The 17,480-nt window shown below is 39.4% G+C and overlaps 1 protein-coding gene across 1 annotated transcript in view; it reads left to right on the top strand.

Annotated features, from left to right (window-relative positions):
* Nucleotides 1-14,144, top strand: part of plppr1 (phospholipid phosphatase related 1) — a 58,742-nt gene extending 44,598 nt beyond the window's left edge. Inside the window, exons 4-7 of the mRNA XM_053340182.1 lie at nt 2,061-2,311; nt 7,328-7,504; nt 13,272-13,403; nt 13,996-14,144. Coding sequence (XP_053196157.1) covers nt 2,061-2,311; nt 7,328-7,504; nt 13,272-13,403; nt 13,996-14,028 — 593 coding nt within the window. The 3' untranslated portion in view covers nt 14,029-14,144. The remainder of the gene's footprint in view (nt 1-2,060; nt 2,312-7,327; nt 7,505-13,271; nt 13,404-13,995) is intronic.
* The last annotated feature ends 3,336 nt before the right edge of the window (nt 14,145-17,480 follow it).

The raw sequence follows: 17,480 nt of genomic DNA, 5'->3' as shown, positions 1-17,480 counted from the left end.
AAATGATAGAAATCACTGCTCTGAAAAAATTATTACAATTATTAATAAGCACTTGTCCATCATCTGAGACACTTTTTTCAAGAAATGCATCTTGGTAGTTATGTTTTAATTTTCCGTGACATTAAATGACAGTAAATTATATTTAAACATATGTTTTGTCTTGAAATCAATATAATTTAACAAAGATACACTTTATTTTTAACATCTTGTTTCTGTAGAAATGAAGGTATGTTTTAGCTGAAAGGTGAAAGCTAAATCTGAATTTAGACAATAACAGTTAATTTTGGGGCAGTTTAGTGCTTGTAACATTATGTTTTTACCCCATTAGTTTTACCAAAATGTTCTATTTCCACAGTAAAATTGTGTGTTTTATACACATTATGTACAGTAGAAATTAAAGTTATGTACCATTTCTTGACTTAATAATTCAGTGCATCTATTATAATGATATACTGTTGCTATTTGACAGTTTTTTACAGTGTACTGGCCTACCGAGCAACATGTAATAGGCTTTTTACACAGAATGTTAGGCCAGCAGCTGCAAACACCTCGGTCCTCATGTTTGAATAAAATTACATCACAGTATCAATCACACAAGTATTTATAGCTAAACAAAAAAACATTCATGCATATGCATATGAAGGAAAGAATATTCAGCTGTTCTGTATTCCCCTTGGGTTGACAGTCATGTCATGTTAGACCTAGCTGGATCCTGATTGGCTAATCACACCAACTTCTGCTGTATGATTTAAATGATATAAACCTGCTGGTTAAGATGTTTCAGTTTAAATACAGCAAACTGGCTTGACTGAATGGATTTCAGTAATTCTTCAGTGAAGGGAGCCAATTGGGATCAAGTCCAGCTGTGATGCATTTACTGCAGCTTCTCTAAAACTGCATTAGCCACTGGAACAAAATGAAATATAAATATCTTTATCAAACATGCTGGATCATGCAGTGTATAGACTACAATTAGAAGATTTTCATTCTTACAATAGTGCTGATTTACACAATTACAGGTAACATTTTTAAAATCACAAAACTGTCACTTTTCTCAAAGAACTAATGAGACATTCAGCTACAATGCTTGAATTTAAAATGCTTAATAGCCTTTTTCTTTAAAAAACTGAGTTCAACTGGGCAGACTGACAGACTTTGTCCTCTCTGTTCCAGGGAGGTCGCTTTCCTGGCATAATCCGAACTGTATTGTTCATTTTTTAAATAATACCCCTTCAGTTAATAAAATTCTCATCAGAAATTCATTAGGCAATTCGTATGAGTTATATTTCCGTCTGTTCCCGAACAGTCTCTCAAATTTGTAGGATCATTGAGGCTTTCAGTTTCCCGCTCTCTCGCTCCCTCCCATCTCCTCTCCTCTCACCCTAATTCACCCCCCTCCCCTCCCCTCCCTCGCTCCCTTTCCATCTCTCTCTCTCATTGCCCTTCACACAATCGTATCCCTGTACTCCTCTCAAGCACCCCAACCCCAGCCCCCCGCAGCCCCCCCCGGATGAGAATACAAAGCAGAGTAATTTCATGGCTAAGCAGGCCAGATAATCAGCAGTCATATTTCACAGCAAAAGGAATGCAGACGCAGACACTGGTCAGGGTTGGTGGGCTAAAAGTGTCAGTGCAATCATTCATATTAGCAGTTTTTTTCCCCGTGTGTTTATGTTTCTTTCTCTGCCTGTTGTCCACTATCCTTTCCCACTATTTAAATTTCATTTAATTCCAACATTTCTCTTCTCTTGGCTAAAAATAATAAGTGGCGAGAAATAATGCATTTTTCAACAATTGTATTAAATGTAATGTTAATAGTACATATTATAGGGTTTAACTCTTAACCTAATAAAAGTTGGGAGCTTATGTGTTGGTGCTGAGCCATGCAACCCACAGCTCAATTTAACCGTGGATATAAGGTAGTTGGCATCATGATACAAGGTGGAAATGTGTGAAGACTTTTTTGATAATGTGTGTGCGAATATGTCTTTTCTGTGTAATGTGCTGCAAATTCTCATCATGCTGTACTCTCACTCTGTCTCTCTCTGTGTGTGCCCCAGGTGTGTTTGCGTTCGGCCTGTTTGCCACAGACATCTTTGTCAATGCGGGCCAGGTGGTGACGGGAGGTCTCTCGCCCTACTTCCTGTCTGTCTGCAAGCCCAACTACACTGGCACAGAGTGTCGTTTTAATCACCAGTTTATCGTCAACGGCAACATCTGCACTGGAAACCCTGTTGCTGTGGAAAACGCCCGCCGGTCGTTCCCATCCAAGGACGCTTCGCTGAGCGTTTACTCTGCGGTTTACCTGACGGTGAGAGGACTGTGCATGGCTGCTATACACTGTGATGAAGTTCACTGTCAGCATTCTACAGAGAGAAAAATGCTTAAACAGTGGAAAATATATTTTTATAAAAATATAAGATTTACACACTCTAAATATAGTTGTAGTTAAATAGTTTTATTTGTTTAAGTATAAGTACCATTTGGCATAGCATCACCTCAACATCTCATATCTGGAAAAGCTAGAGCGAGTCTTTCTTTTCTCTCACTTGAGAATGATGCAGAAGTTGTTTTTTTTGTTTTTTTGTTTTGTTTTCAACATTTAAATGTACCTCATAATGCTTCTAGAAGCATACAGTACATAGAAGATACATCTGATCAGAGGGATACATTTAAGTATTGACATGTTGTAGGCTTGGGTAGTATCGGTTCATACCTACCTGACATTTTCATCACCAACATTACCAGCGTGCTTCACAAAAGCAGGCATGTATACAAGCATAAAAGGAGCAACATTTACGGTAATATGACGGAGAAGAAGAAAAAGAAACGTAAAAGCTGAGCTGCTGGATATAGGAGTCATTGTAACATGATACATGTCATGTATTGTCAAATAATGATAAACGGAACAGGGTTTTTTTTAATACCAGCACCCACTTGACACCTTATGAAAGCAAATCCACACCATCTAGGGTTGCCAACTGTCCCTTGAAAATCAGAATCGTCCCATATTTAGAGACAAAATTATGCATTCTGTGTTGAGCTGAAAAGGGACGCACTTTGTCCCGTATTTCTGTCAGAATCAAAATAGTTACCCAATGGAATCAATGAATGACAGGGCATTTTATATGAACATTTACGGTAATCTTATTGCCAGCCCTCTCCTGCTCTGTGACCAATGAGCTGACAGCACACTCACTCACGAGATTGACAATGCAGAATCCGGCTCTTCTCATTGGTCGAGGTACTGTTGCTTGCAAGAAGACTTTGAGGCAAGAAGTGTAAATGTTTACAACTTTTCCACAGACTTTCAGGTTGCACTTTTGTTATTGCACTAATACAGGAATTTGCTTTCTATTGTTTTTTGTTATTTTATACTGTTTTCAGTTAAGCAGGACAGTTCTGTTAGAAGAAAGAGATTTTATTCTGTTAAGTTAAGCAGGACATATTTCTGTTAAAACGATTTGTTATTTTGCACTAAAAAATAAATGCATCGAATTAAATTCAGGTTTGAGTCAAATAATTTAAAAATCGTTTCACACACACAAAATAAGGCAAAACATTTCACCAAGCCGGGAGGGGTGAATGTAATCGGGTCTGCCGGTGTTACAAATCAACTGGTTTTCACGTTAACTGGTTACCTTTGTTTGTAAACAAACACCGCTCCTGCAGATGTTCCAGTCACGGAGAGAAAATGTAGCTGGCCTCGCGAATGCCTGAATGCACGTCCATATATATCTGATGATCTCTCGCTTCACCTGCTTAATCCAAGCACGATGCCTCATGTTGTGAAGTACAATTGTGGGATCCGAAATACTGGACACCATATTCTGTATACATGTTCAAATAAAAATAAATAAATAAAAAGTCACCCGACACGGGATTTGAACCAACTGCAAAATATCCCCAGCCTAGTGATTTACCATTAGGCCACATGTCTACATAGCTGACAATGGTTATAAAGTGATACAATTACTGTTGAATTAAAAATGACGTTTGCATAGCCACGACTGTCAACACACCACGGCCAAATTAACTTGTGACCACTGTTATTGCAATGATAACACTTTAGCACCTTACAGGTCCAGCTTGTTGCACCTCTGAAAAACATTTCACGATGGTCAAAGATCACGTTTGGTAAATATGGTCGAGGAAAATCACGCATTTGATGTTTTAGACACGTTTACGTCCGTGTGTTGTAATTCATGTTGGAGCAACAGTGTGTAAATAAAACAATTTGAAGTCGAGCGGAGTAACGCGTGGCATATAGGATATCCACACATATTGGCACACTCAGTTATAAAATCATTCATCACATCACTTGTTGATTTGAGGAAGTTTGGACTGAATGGTTGGATGGGTAGTGGAGCGAGGAAAGCAATATGACCAAATATGAAATTGAGACTAAAAGATCATTTTCCTGTGGCTATTTAGTTAGACAGGATTGGTTTTTTTTTGTTCTCCCACTCTGAGTCTGGTTCTGAGGGTTCTTCCTGTTAAAAGGGAGTTTTTTCTCTCCACTGTCACCAAGTGCTGCTCATGTGGGAATGTTGAGCCTTCAGCAGACACGCCCCCAGCGTTTGACAGTACAGAGAAGTGCTTGATTTTTCATGATTTTAAACGATAATTTTACATACTTAGACAATTTTTCTAGCATTCAAATTTGGAAGGATGGTTAATAACACATCTGTCTGTGATGTGACTAACTCAGAACACAAATATATTTTCACTTTACACGATCTTTAAATGAAACCTGAAGAGTTCGGTTTAGACCTACTCTATGTGTAAAGTGCCTTGAGATGACTTTGTTGTGATTTGGCACTATACAAATAAAGATAGATAGATAGATAGATAGATAGATAGATAGATAGATAGATAGATAGATATCCGCTCGACTTCAAATTGTTTTATTTACACACTGTTGCTCCAACATGAATTACAACACACGGACGTAAACGTGTCTAAAACATCAAATGCGTGATTTTCCTCGACCATATTTACCAAACGTGATCTTTGATCATCGTGAAATGTTTTTCAGAGGTGCAACAAGCTGGACCTGTAAGGTGCTAAAGTGTTATCATTGCAATAACAGTGGTCACAAGTTAATTTGGCCGTGGTGTGTTGACAGTCGTGGCTATGCAAACGTCATTTTTAATTCAACAGTAATTGTATCACTTTATAACCATTGTCAGCTATGTAGACATGTGGCCTAATGGTAAATCACTAGGCTGGGGATATTTTGCAGTTGGTTCAAATCCCGTGTCGGGTGACTTTTTATTTATTTATTTTTATTTGAACATGTATACAGAATATGGTGTCCAGTATTTCGGATCCCACAATTGTACTTCACAACATGAGGCATCGTGCTTGGATTAAGCAGGTGAAGCGAGAGATCATCAGATATATATGGACGTGCATTCAGGCATTCGCGAGGCCAGCTACATTTTCTCTCCGTGACTGGAACATCTGCAGGAGCGGTGTTTGTTTACAAACAAAGGTAACCAGTTAACGTGAAAACCAGTTGATTTGTAACACCGGCCCTGCGAACTAGGTGTCCCTTATTTATTTTTTAGGGAGTTAGCAACCCTAACACCGTCCGACCCCTCAGTCAACCACCACCAACCCGACATGACCCAAAAACCGCCAGCTGAGCAGAAACTAGGTTATTACCGCTTATGTAGAGGTACAAGGCAAAACTTCAGAGAGAAAACAACTAACTTAATGCTGTCTTACCTGTTCATCCGGGAAACAGCTCAATATATGTCAGAAACAAAGTTACCAACGGCCACAGAATAAATGTCAGCTCAAAGAAAGAAAAATATGGCGAGTTTCATTCACCGCAAACTTAACGAGACTCAAATAACTCATATTTTTGCGAAAGTTTTAAAGCGAAGTTAGAAATTTTGAATCACTTCTTCTACCGTCTTCACTTCCTGAGGAGTCAAAGAGCGGAAAAACGGACAGCGCCACACTGCCGGTGTAATTTACATGCTGCCTTCAGGTGCTCCTCGTAAACGTTCAGTTATGTACAGTATTTTGACAGTATTGAAAATATATACGTCCGGGATATCTAAATACCCTGGTATACCATAATAACGTGATACTGTCCAAGCTTTCAGTGTCAGCTGCACAGGAATGAGGATGAAACTCTCACTGCTACTTCCCACAAATATTGCACAGTTACATTCAATTGTTAAAGACAATCAGAAGAGTTTGGCCTAAATAATTATAGCAGTTTGAAAAATACTTTCCTGATACATCTTATACTCCTATTTATTTAATTCCATTTCTATTAGCAAGTAATTACCGAAAAGAAGATATTATATATTTGTTACTCTTAGATTTGATTTTTTTTCAGTGACTTTTCTGTTATTCTCAAATTGTTTTTTACCCCAACAGCACCTGAGCACAGTTAATTAAAAATCAATTTCAAATGTACTAGTGGTGCCAAAGTTATTCATTTGGGACTGAATGTAATCAGTTTACATGTGGGGGAAATAGATTTTGGAATGTTTAAAAAAACAACCAAACATTCAAAGATATATGGATTGTTTTTTACCCTGGATTGATTAAAGTTACACAGTAGGCCCTACGCCTTAAATTTTAAAAGGCTCTGGAAAAAAAGCTATGTAGCCTACTGTTGCACATGTGGATTTCTGATTGAGGAAAGTGACATTTATTGTGACAAGGAGGGACTTCATATTTCTTAAAAGTGTGTGGATGTCATATAGGTGTAAGGTGGGTTCAGGCATTTTTGTAAAATGGGCTGGAGGAACTCATGAAGAATGGCTTTTGAAGGGCTATTTGAAGAGCGGCTGTAGTGTTTGACAAAGAGGCCCCGCTGCTAAAAAATGAAAGAGGGAATAGAGGTGTAGATTTTATCAGCAGGAGCACGAAGAACACATGGCCAGATTGTTGATGAGGAGAGATTTTGATATGTCTCCTTGGTTGACTTTGGAGGAGGTAAAATTCAAGATGTAAGAACATACATTTAGAGAGACTGAGTGTATGTTTTGTAAAATGCTGACAAGTAGTTCCCATATTAGGTCTACTTGTAATCTTTTATTCTCTGTGAAAAAAAACCTTTGTTTTATAGAGTTATTGCACTCATATGATGTAAGATTTTGACATCTTTTCTTAACTGTTTCACTATGCAGTAGGCTTTCTGCTGTCATGAAATGGTTAAATATTTGATACCATCTCTGCTGGAGCATCTGCGTGAGACTTGCTTCTGTACATGTCTACCTAAAGAACAAGGGCTCTTGTCAAACCTTTGGGACACAATAAAAAAAACACAATCTTAAATCTTCATTGTGCTTATTTCCAGATGTACATCACCAGCACCATCAAGACCAAGTCCAGCCGCCTGGCCAAGCCCGTGCTCTGCCTGGGGACGCTCTGTTCGGCCTTCCTCACCGGCCTCAACCGAGTCTCAGAGTACCGAAACCACTGTTCGGATGTAGTGGCTGGATTTATACTGGGATCAGCCGTCGCTCTGTTTCTGGTGAGGACAATGGAAGTGCAAAAAGTGTAGGGAAGTTTGAGAGGAGTGGGGGGATTAGAAAAGAAGAGAGAAAAAGGAAGGGGAAGATGATTATTCTGAGGTGGATTCTGGTCATGACTTATTGTCATATAGTAATAATGTTCAGCTTCATTTTGGAATTGACCCAAACAAGTAATTAAATGATGAATTCAGGCTGCAACCCTCTGCAACATGGGTTTGGAGTCTGAATGTGAATTTATGCCATTTTTAGTAAACAGGATTTATGTCTTTTCTTATACACAGCAGATTTTTTTTCAGTTTTAGTTTTCATAGACATTCAAGTCATGGAGACATTGAAAAATACATGACCATGAAAATGTTGCAGCATATTATCATGTGGGACATCTTCTCGGAAGGATGTTTTATTTTTATATTTGAACAGAGGTTTCCACATATTCTTGGCTTTATAGAAAATGTACAAATGTTAAGTTTACTGTCAGCCTATTCAGTCAGATGTAAGGAGATCCTTTGGGCTTGTGCATGAATGTTTAACACTGGTTTGATGAAGAGGCTAAGAAAGGGTAGTTCATGAAGAGGTGATGTGTGTGAGGATGTGAAACAGGATGAAGCGTGGTTTAAACTGGGCTTGAAGGAGGTTCAGATACAGGTGATTCAGGATGGAGGGAAAAAAGTTGAGGATGCAGCGGGCTGATTAGGAAGAAGAAGAGAAAAGAACAAAGGAGAGAAAATACCGATCTGCAGCAGTCAATCTGCTTTTGAGAGAGCTCTGTGAAGGAACAGTTGGTTATGGAAGGACCATAAAGTTAGAAGAACCTTGAAGGGAAACGCTAGTTTCAATTAGAGGTTGTGTTTAACTTGGAGATGATGGAGCGAGACAGTGACCGGGTAATTCTGTTTCTGTAACATTGTTATCCAGAGGAGGGGAAGGAATCTTATTATCTGTCTTATTAAAACACGTTATACAGTAACAAGGAATAAATTGTGCAGGCTTGACTTGTGTCTTTCCAAGCAAGGCATAAATTCCCTTTACTGTTTTGCTTCCACTGAAAATTAAAAAGGCTTTGTCAACATTAGATTTAATGCTGATGCTATGAGTGTTTAAATATGGCATACTGATTACAGCTGAAACCCTTAAGTTGTTTTTGGGTTTAAGCGGAAAGCCTGCCGAGGAGGAAGGAAGGTGAAGGGAAACCCCCGTGAATCAAAAACGATTTATTTCACAGCCTCAGAATCTTCATTACATATAATTGCCACTGGGCCCCCCGAGCGTCAAAGCAGGAAGAAGGAGGAGAAGGCATGGAGGGAAGATTGAGGAAAGACGAAATCAGCGACTGTTCTTTGTGCGTCAGCTGCTGATGGCTGATACTATGGAGTTTTTGATCCAAAGAAAGACAAACAAGCACTGTGACATGCATTCACAGGGAAAGCCTTCAGATATTCTGTTCCTACTGTGATCAAACTAACTGCTCTGTGAAGGCTGTATGGGAATTTACATTGTCAGAGAGCCTGACAGCTCATGTCATACTTTTAGATTAATAACAACAGCACCTTCATATGCAGTGCCACTAAAAATAAGTAAATCATTTCGGCAAGATATATTTAGGAAGGCAGTACATACACTGTTGTATTAATAATCACTTTTTAAAAATTGATCACAACAATTAATTCATGTTTGTAGTTTCTGAATTATATTCCATATGTGGCAGAGCGGAAAAAACAATCTGAAATGCATTTTTAGATCATATAACATTAGAATTTCAATCAGGAAAGACACATGAATGAAGCAAAAAGTTGTTTATTACACAGATGATATTGATGATTAAGTCTTGCCAAAAGTCTTTGGTGCTTAGACTCAGGGAGACTTAGGGGGACTACAGGGAGATTTTGAATCAAGGGACATCAGTCCTGAGCAGCAGCAGAATAAATCCCCCCATGGAGTCCAGACACTGGTGGTGGTATCTGATGACTTCTGCTGAGACTGATACAGTGATGAGGCTGATGAAGTGATGCATTGATGAATCTGTGAATATTGGGAGGTGATGGGGAGGTGGTGGGGTGTGCATAAAACGGCACTAAAGCAGAGAAGGGAGTAAACATATTTAAAAAGATAGTGGCAGTATGACAGGCTGACAATGAAGGCGTGTCACCATGCTGTTGGTTAGATGAGACGAGCTGATGTGAACAGCTGACATCTCAATTGACGCCCCGGGCTATGACAGCAAGTAAATTATGAGTGAGCATGTGTGAGGGATGGGAACGATAGATGGTTTGAGAAATGAAACTACAGAACTCAGTGTGTCTTCCTGAGTGAACTTCCTCTAAAGCTCCATTAAGACATCTAATGCTTATTAATAGCAGCTGGAGTTAGCACATCTATTCATTTATAAAAGAAATTCAGAGGTTGAGAGGACTGCTGTTAAACATTAGTAGCCAAAATGTGTAACTAATAATAAACTGACACCATCAAACTCTCTCTAAACACTACATCATGTTGAATGTAGATGAGACTGACTTTCTAATATCTAACATTTAAAATGTGTCCAATATACCAGCCCAATAACAGAAATATGAACAAGACTCTCTACATGCTAGCAGTTTTCTGAGGCTCTATTGGGGACAGTAGTGCTTTGAGTTAAATGCTAACTTTGATTAGCATTTAACATGTTCACAATGACAATGCTAACATGCTGATGTTTAGCAGGTTTCATTTTTACCATATCTACCATGTTAGCCTAATGTGTGAGCAGTCTAATAATTGCTAATTAAGACTAAACCTAATGTAGAGCTGATGGAGATTGGAATGAAATTAGTTGTGTAAGTGTTTGATCAAAAGTATTAGACGTTATGAGATTTTGGCTGATGGCACCAGATAAAAACCAGGGTATTGCCACATAAACTCATCATCATCTTCTAGACACCAAGAATGCCAAATTTTTAATGCATGTAAAAGCTGTTGAGATATTTCAGTCTAGGACAGTGGTGGACCGACAACTGACAGACTGACATTGCTATATATGGAGCCACACTGCTGAGCATTTCATACAGAAAGCTTTGTTTTGCTATGTGGCATATATAAAGCAGAAATATGTTATAAACAGCATTGTTTCGCATGTAGACTCTGAAGACAATGAGGTGCAAGAGTTATCATGCTGACCTGAGTGAAGTCATGTTTGTGCAGACGTAAGACAAAATGACCGTGGCTAAAATCTGGTTGGATGGTAAGAAAGTGTAGGACAATAAATAGTGACAGCAGTGAGATTTACGAACAACTCTACATGAAGGTGAGGAGGGATCCACATACTGTGTGGGGTTTGCAAAGGGTAAGCTTATGAAGGGCAAATTAGTTGGACTATGAACAATGTTAAAGCAATGTTGGTCTTAATAGATTGTCAAAGGGAAGTAGTTGGAGTCTCTGGATGAGTTTGTGGGGCGATTCCAGATTCTCTCTCTTTTTTTGCCATTATGTTGTGGACTTCTCGGTGGAGGCAAGCGGGCAATGTGGGGTCAACATAGAGCAGCTTGTCCTTGAGGAAGATGAGCCACTGGACTCCACTCTTTATGGACAATATAAGCTTTCAATGATTGACCTATAAAAATTGACATACAGTGAGTGAGTGATCTCCAGGGAAAGATGAATACAAGCAAGCAATCATCACATCAGCAGTTTTAAACCTGTTCATTCACAGCTTATTATCAGCAGACCATGAACTTAGGAGGGCTGTCTCTTCTCTACACATGGTCCTAATGGTCCTGATGAAGCGTAACAAGGTCTTGTCATCTAGCAACTGAGGTAGTTTGATGGACAGCGATCTTGAGGGAAATTAATTGGCACAAAGGGAGAGGAAACCAGGCGCAGATGAAATCACTGTGCTTCCAGTGCTCACAGAGGAGGTCTGAATGGAGCCATCCCATCAAACGGCAACTGCTTTCGGTCTTACAAGAGGTCTGTGCACTGCCAGCAGATTGAGGGATCAGTGTTAAGCACTTCATGGGGCTCCCAGGTTGATGTTGGCAAAATCCTAACCGAGGAGACAGGTGCCCACTTAATCCAAGACAGAGCAGAGGCACATGCTGACCGCCTGCTTTGAGGCTTTCAAAGTATGTAGAATTGCCATATAAAAGGCATGTCTGGTATATATTTTATTTTACAACATAAGATAAAAGTCCATATCCTTTTGTTTTACTTGTCTAATACCATGTAGATTGTAACATGATAGAGAAGGTTATAATGCATGTTAATCAATCTATAAACCAAAAATATAACATACATAAATCAGTTAAATCTGAACCACACCAGGAGATGTAATCCAATACTCATTCAAACACACTCACCCAATGATGGCACACCCTATGCCAGAAATTTGGGGTTCATTATCTCGCCCAAAGACACTTCGACATGTAGACGGGGACCACCGATCATGCGATAAATGGACAACCTGCTTTACCTCCTGAGCCACAGCTGCCCCCCCAACAAAATTGGATCCTGTGGCAAGACACCTGTAATCTTTATTGAAAGCTCAAATCTTGATTTTTCAGCACTATCTAATTTCACTTTGCTCACCTGAGACAACAGACAGCAGCTTGGCTGAACCTGTCTTATCGTGGATGACAAGACATGAAAATGCAAAGAAAGCAACATCCTGTAGCAGTCATCCACTGTCTTTTGTGAGGGGCTTCAACTGAGTGAAAACAAAGCAGATGCCAAACTGAATAGTTAGCTTAAAAGATATAGGAATTAAAGAGAAGTTACATCCAGTCATTTATAAGCAACGAAAGTGTCACTGTACACTGTTGGCTCACCCTTGCCAGTGCCACACATTTTTCTAAAGATTCATATGTTTTTCTGAAACTGGCATGCTGAAGAGTCATCCTCAGATTTTAGCCCAGCAGCCATGATTCATTAATTTTTCTGGTCTGGAAGCATTAAAAAGCACTGCCCATGAACTGCTTCATTTTCTACTTTGCCACTGCCTGAGGGCAGTTGGCCTGGGAGAGAGAGGGAGGGGGGTCTTCCTCGTGGTGGCCTCTTTGATTAACTAGTCCATGGAGCAGTTCAAAAATGCAGCGACCTCGGTGGTGTCTCTCTGCTGTTAAAATAACTTCATTAAAACAGAATTAACAAATAACTAATTTACAAGAACTTTAACAGATGTATAAAGGAAGAAAGAGAGCGTCAGTTCAGTATGCATGCTGGGCACAGCGCCATGCCAGAAAGATGAACAACCCAGAGCATCTCCCACTGACTGTGTTAAATGATGGCTGACTTTTGTAGACTCATAGCAAGTTTGATGTAGCTTTTACAACCATATAAACTTTATATCACAGTGATAACGGATCTAAAGCAGAAAAAAAGATCACATCTCTCCAAAAAAATCCCTGGGTGCTCCTAATTCCTTTTAATTCGAGCGTAATATCTGAGTGACATCAGGATTGATAAGCAGTTTGATTTAAGGTTTAAGGATTCACATTTTAATATACACATTAACTGACATTTACATGCTAAATTGATGCATATAATTGTGGCCTATCTGTTGAATAACAGCACTTTGTCCAGTAATAGGAACACATTAAATGATTGTATTTAATGAACAGTTTGGGACAATAGAAAGTTAATGGGAAATGTGAAACGCTTGTCATGGATTCACTCAACCTCATCTGTAAATACACATTTCATTTTACAGAATCAGTAATATTTCAGTTCCATGTCAGCTTGTGCCGTTGTTAACTTGCCTCACTATTCATGTTGAACACTCCTCATACTTTACAGGGCATATGTGTCGTGAACAACTTCAAAGGTGTCCACAGTGCGGCAGCTAAACAGAAGACTGAAGAGTACCGCGGTCTGCCTCTGATGACTTTCCCCCGTGTAGAGAGTCCTCTGGAGACCCTCAGCGCACAGGTAGCTTAAAAACACTTAACCTGGCATCCCAAAAACGTAATCTCTATGATGCACATTATCTTTCCCCATTAATTGGCAAAGCTCCCTCGAGGCCTTGTGCTTAAAACAGAACACCCCCCCTTCAGGTACTTTAATTTTTGTCAACTGTAATTTGGTTTGTTCTGTAACTTGTTGTAACTGTAATTTGTTCTAATTTACTGTTTCATGCTTTAATTAGCAGTTTCCTACATTTCCCAGAATGCCTACAGAGAAAAGGTGTACTTTGAGTGTCACATATTTGGGTCACTGTGTGTTCTCTCTTTTCTTCTATTTCTTTCTTTCTCTCTTTCTTTCTTTCTTTCTTTCTTTCAAACAGAAATGACATATGTTCACAAATAAACAGGCATGACATTATGCACTACCTCCCTGTCCCCCCCTCCTAAATGCACACAAACAAACCCATACAGAATCTTAAATGGAGCACTCCTGACACTGCTTGACAATGATTTCCACACCTTTTCCTTCCCCTGTCTCCTTCCATTTGCCTCCCCCCTCCTCTCTCTCTCTATCCTTATACCTCTTTCTCCATCCCTCCTCCCACGTCCATTTTCAGAACCACTCGGCATCGATGACAGAGGTCACATGACTAAGGGGGCAGCACCGGGTCACGTTTGCGTCTCCACAGCACTTCCAGACACAATGACAAGGACGCATGCCACGTGGCTCCGAATGCTTAACAAAAAACACTCCTGATATCTCTGTTTAATTCACCTGGGGGACAAAATACACCATGTTTGTAATGGTTCTCATCTCGTTGAGCTATGTTCAACGCGCCAAGGCACACAGATCACATCAGTGGTAAAAATATCGCAAGGCAAACTGAAGCACAGATTGTTTTTCCAGATACCTGAAACCGTTTGAAACATGGGACATTTTTTTCCTCCAAGGTGTTCTGTTTGTAGTTAGAGGACGGTGTTTTGTACATTTTGTATGAGCGAGTGTTGTAGCCTAACGGTGTTAAACCTGCACACTTCCTGTCAGCTGACTCACTGTTTTACATCACATCCTGTCAGGTGACTTGCCTCGTCGATCACCACATCTATTCCCCTCAGTCTGAAAATCTGCTATGGATAAAAAAAATTATTGATGTTGTCATTCTGTGATGTTTGTCATTTGTACAGAAAAAAAGACAGAATCCTTCTTTTTATTATCTCTGTCTGTACATTAATTGACCATGTCAGGTCATATTTTGTAAAGATTTTTGTTAATCTGTATGACTATTATGATCCATTTGGACCTGTTTGCCTGCTGTAAACCTGGATATGTTTTGGTATCAGTACGACCCCTCTCCCCTTTGGAGGAAACGACAAGGAAGAGTCAGTGACATCCTCCGAGTCAGAAAATGGGGTTTGGCACCTGCAGTGCCATGTTATCAGCCACAATGTTTGAAAATATGATTGGTTGAAATTCTCACTATGAGTGTGTTTCACCCCAATTTCCTGATTCACTGTGATGTTAATAGGAATTTCTTGATAGAGAGGTTCAGTGGGGCTAGCCTGTGTCAGATCTACATGAAGATTTCACTGGTACGACTTAAATTTAAACTAATATCGAAAAGAAGACATCCATACTTGAGAGAAATAAAAGAGACAGACATGCTCTTTGGAGTGACACTGAGTGACTTACTTAAGGCCTGGCTAGCCCTTTTAATGGAAACCAGGCTAATGACTCCTGCTTCACTTTTCCTCCTTGAGGCACCCCTCCCCCCTCCTCCTAGACCCACCAGTGGATTGTGATGCAATGTTGTGACTCCATTTCCTATTGGAAGATACGCCCAGCATGAAGAGAGAAGTCAAGATGTTTTATAGATATTCATGATTTGAATTATACTCATCATTGTAATTATAATTGTCTTTTCCTTTAAGTGCAAAAAAGTGTTTCATTTGAAATGCTGCATATATTTTTTTCTTGGTTTGTCCACAAATTAAATAGTCAGTAGCAACAGTGTGTTTTCTTGTGTTTTTCATTATGTGTTGGTCACTTTTTTATTTCTAATTGTAAAAAAAGAAAAGAAAGACATGATATGTAATAATAATAAAAGAGCAGAAGGACAATTCCTCTCCTGTTTCAATTTTAAATTGAAATACCAAAGAACTGAGGCACCGAGTGGAACTGCATCTTGACAGGGAGACGTAGCAAGTTACCTTGCTGGAAGAAGCGGGGGAACGTGTTTGTCCTTGTATTTGTTTGAATATACAAGAGATTTCCTTTTACCCTGAGCCTCAACAGCAGAGCTACAGCATCTTTTCCACTGCATATAAATCCCTTCTGCTGGGATGTGCCATAACCTTAACCATGACCCAACTACAGCCTAAAGTGATAGTCACATTACCCTTCCATAACAAAACTGTGCAACACATCTCATAGTTTCAATACAGTTTGCATTCAGGTTGGGCGATGGCAAATACAAGAATGACTACTGCAGCGTTTCCATTGGTAGATTATGCTCATCCACATGCTCAAAGATGCTGGTTTCAATTGCAGTGAACTGGTGACAGGAAATATTGTCAGGATGGGTATATAACCTTTTAAAGTCCCCCTCCAGTCCCTACAGTTGAATGTTTAAGCTTCTCTCTGCCAAATGATGCACTGTGTGACCAACGGTTAAACCTCTGAAATGAAAAAATGTTTGTATATAGATTCTTAAAGAGGGAAAAGGAGTAGATTTAAAGGATTTTAACATGGTGATATCAGACACACATTATTGTTCCAAGCAGAATATTTTCGTATGTCTTAATACATATCTGGAGGGGACCTTTAAGCATTTGACTGGTAGTAGAGGATGCTGTGGGCAATGCACAGCCAACAGGGAAGTGTTTCCTACAGTAGGAGGCTTGGTTCAAAGGATTGAAGTCTCTTATCTGCTTTAAACTATCTTTAGATATATATTCTAGCATGTTTGAGTCAGAGTAATTCTTTGAAGAATGTCATTGCAGGACAATTTCAATAACTTGAGTTTAAAATAACAGATAGTGTATCTGTGAGGACCTGCACACCCTCAGAGTTGTTCATGAAAAAAGATGAAGCCTGATGTCTCATTGTGTTGCCTCCTAGAACAAGTCAGCAAAAAAGGTGACATTTTCATGAAAATTTGTTAAGACAGGCCCCAAAAAAGTAACTATGTATTCTTGTCTTGGGTACCAAGTGTAGCATCCTGTCAGGTGGCCATTTTTTCTCCTCACACCTCACCCCTATCCAAGCACACACATTTCCCAGACAAGTGATTAGAATGAGCACAGATATGCTAAAAACCAGTATCCTATTTAGTTATTTTGTTGATTCATCCTGTTACAACCGCATTGACTTCAGTGATGTTTATGTCACTGCTAAGCAAGGCATACACACACAAAGAGACACAAAGAAAGCTGACGGCTCAGCCAGTGCACTCACTCTTTTGCTCTGTCAGGTATTCATTTCAGCTGTGACAGCCTGCGCTTACCCTGCAGAAACACTGGCTAAATAGATAGGGGCTGTGTATATGTGTGTGTATGTGTGTGTGTGTGTGTGTGTGTGTGTGTGTGTGTGTGTGTGTGTGTGTGTGTGTGTGTGTGACAGTATTTGACCATGCCATGTTTATAAAATATCATCCCTGACTGTTCGGATAATGCTTCCCTATCCAAATTACTGTCCCCTTGAAGTATAAGTGAAAAATAGCGCAACAACCCAAAATTGTTTCAAGGTAGGCTGCAAAGCTCTGAGTGGGTTGGTTATGTATATAGCTGCAGGGGGTTTTGGGTTTTTTTTTTCTTAAACCATAATGGAATCCGTTTAGATGTGAAGAAATGAGTGACTGCCAGTGAATCTAAATGGCCAACTTGGAAAAAAATCTAGCAAGTAAATCCTTAATGCACAGTGTGAATGGTGTGCTCTGGTTGTCTGCCATTGTACTGTACTTCTGGTGTCTTGATTCAGCTTTGTCTCTTACACAAGAGCTGTTGCCCATCAGTTTGAGCTGAAATCCTTGAAACAAATAAACAAAAACAAAAAAAAACAAGTCTTTTGAAATCATGAAACCATTGCTCTTCATTTGAGTCAGTT

The sequence above is a fragment of the Scomber japonicus genome, chromosome 19 (assembly GCF_027409825.1).
Source record: "Scomber japonicus isolate fScoJap1 chromosome 19, fScoJap1.pri, whole genome shotgun sequence".
NCBI lineage: Eukaryota > Metazoa > Chordata > Actinopteri > Scombriformes > Scombridae > Scomber > Scomber japonicus.
Note: the sequence above shows the minus strand (reverse complement) of the source record. Positions and strands in the feature narration are given on the sequence as shown.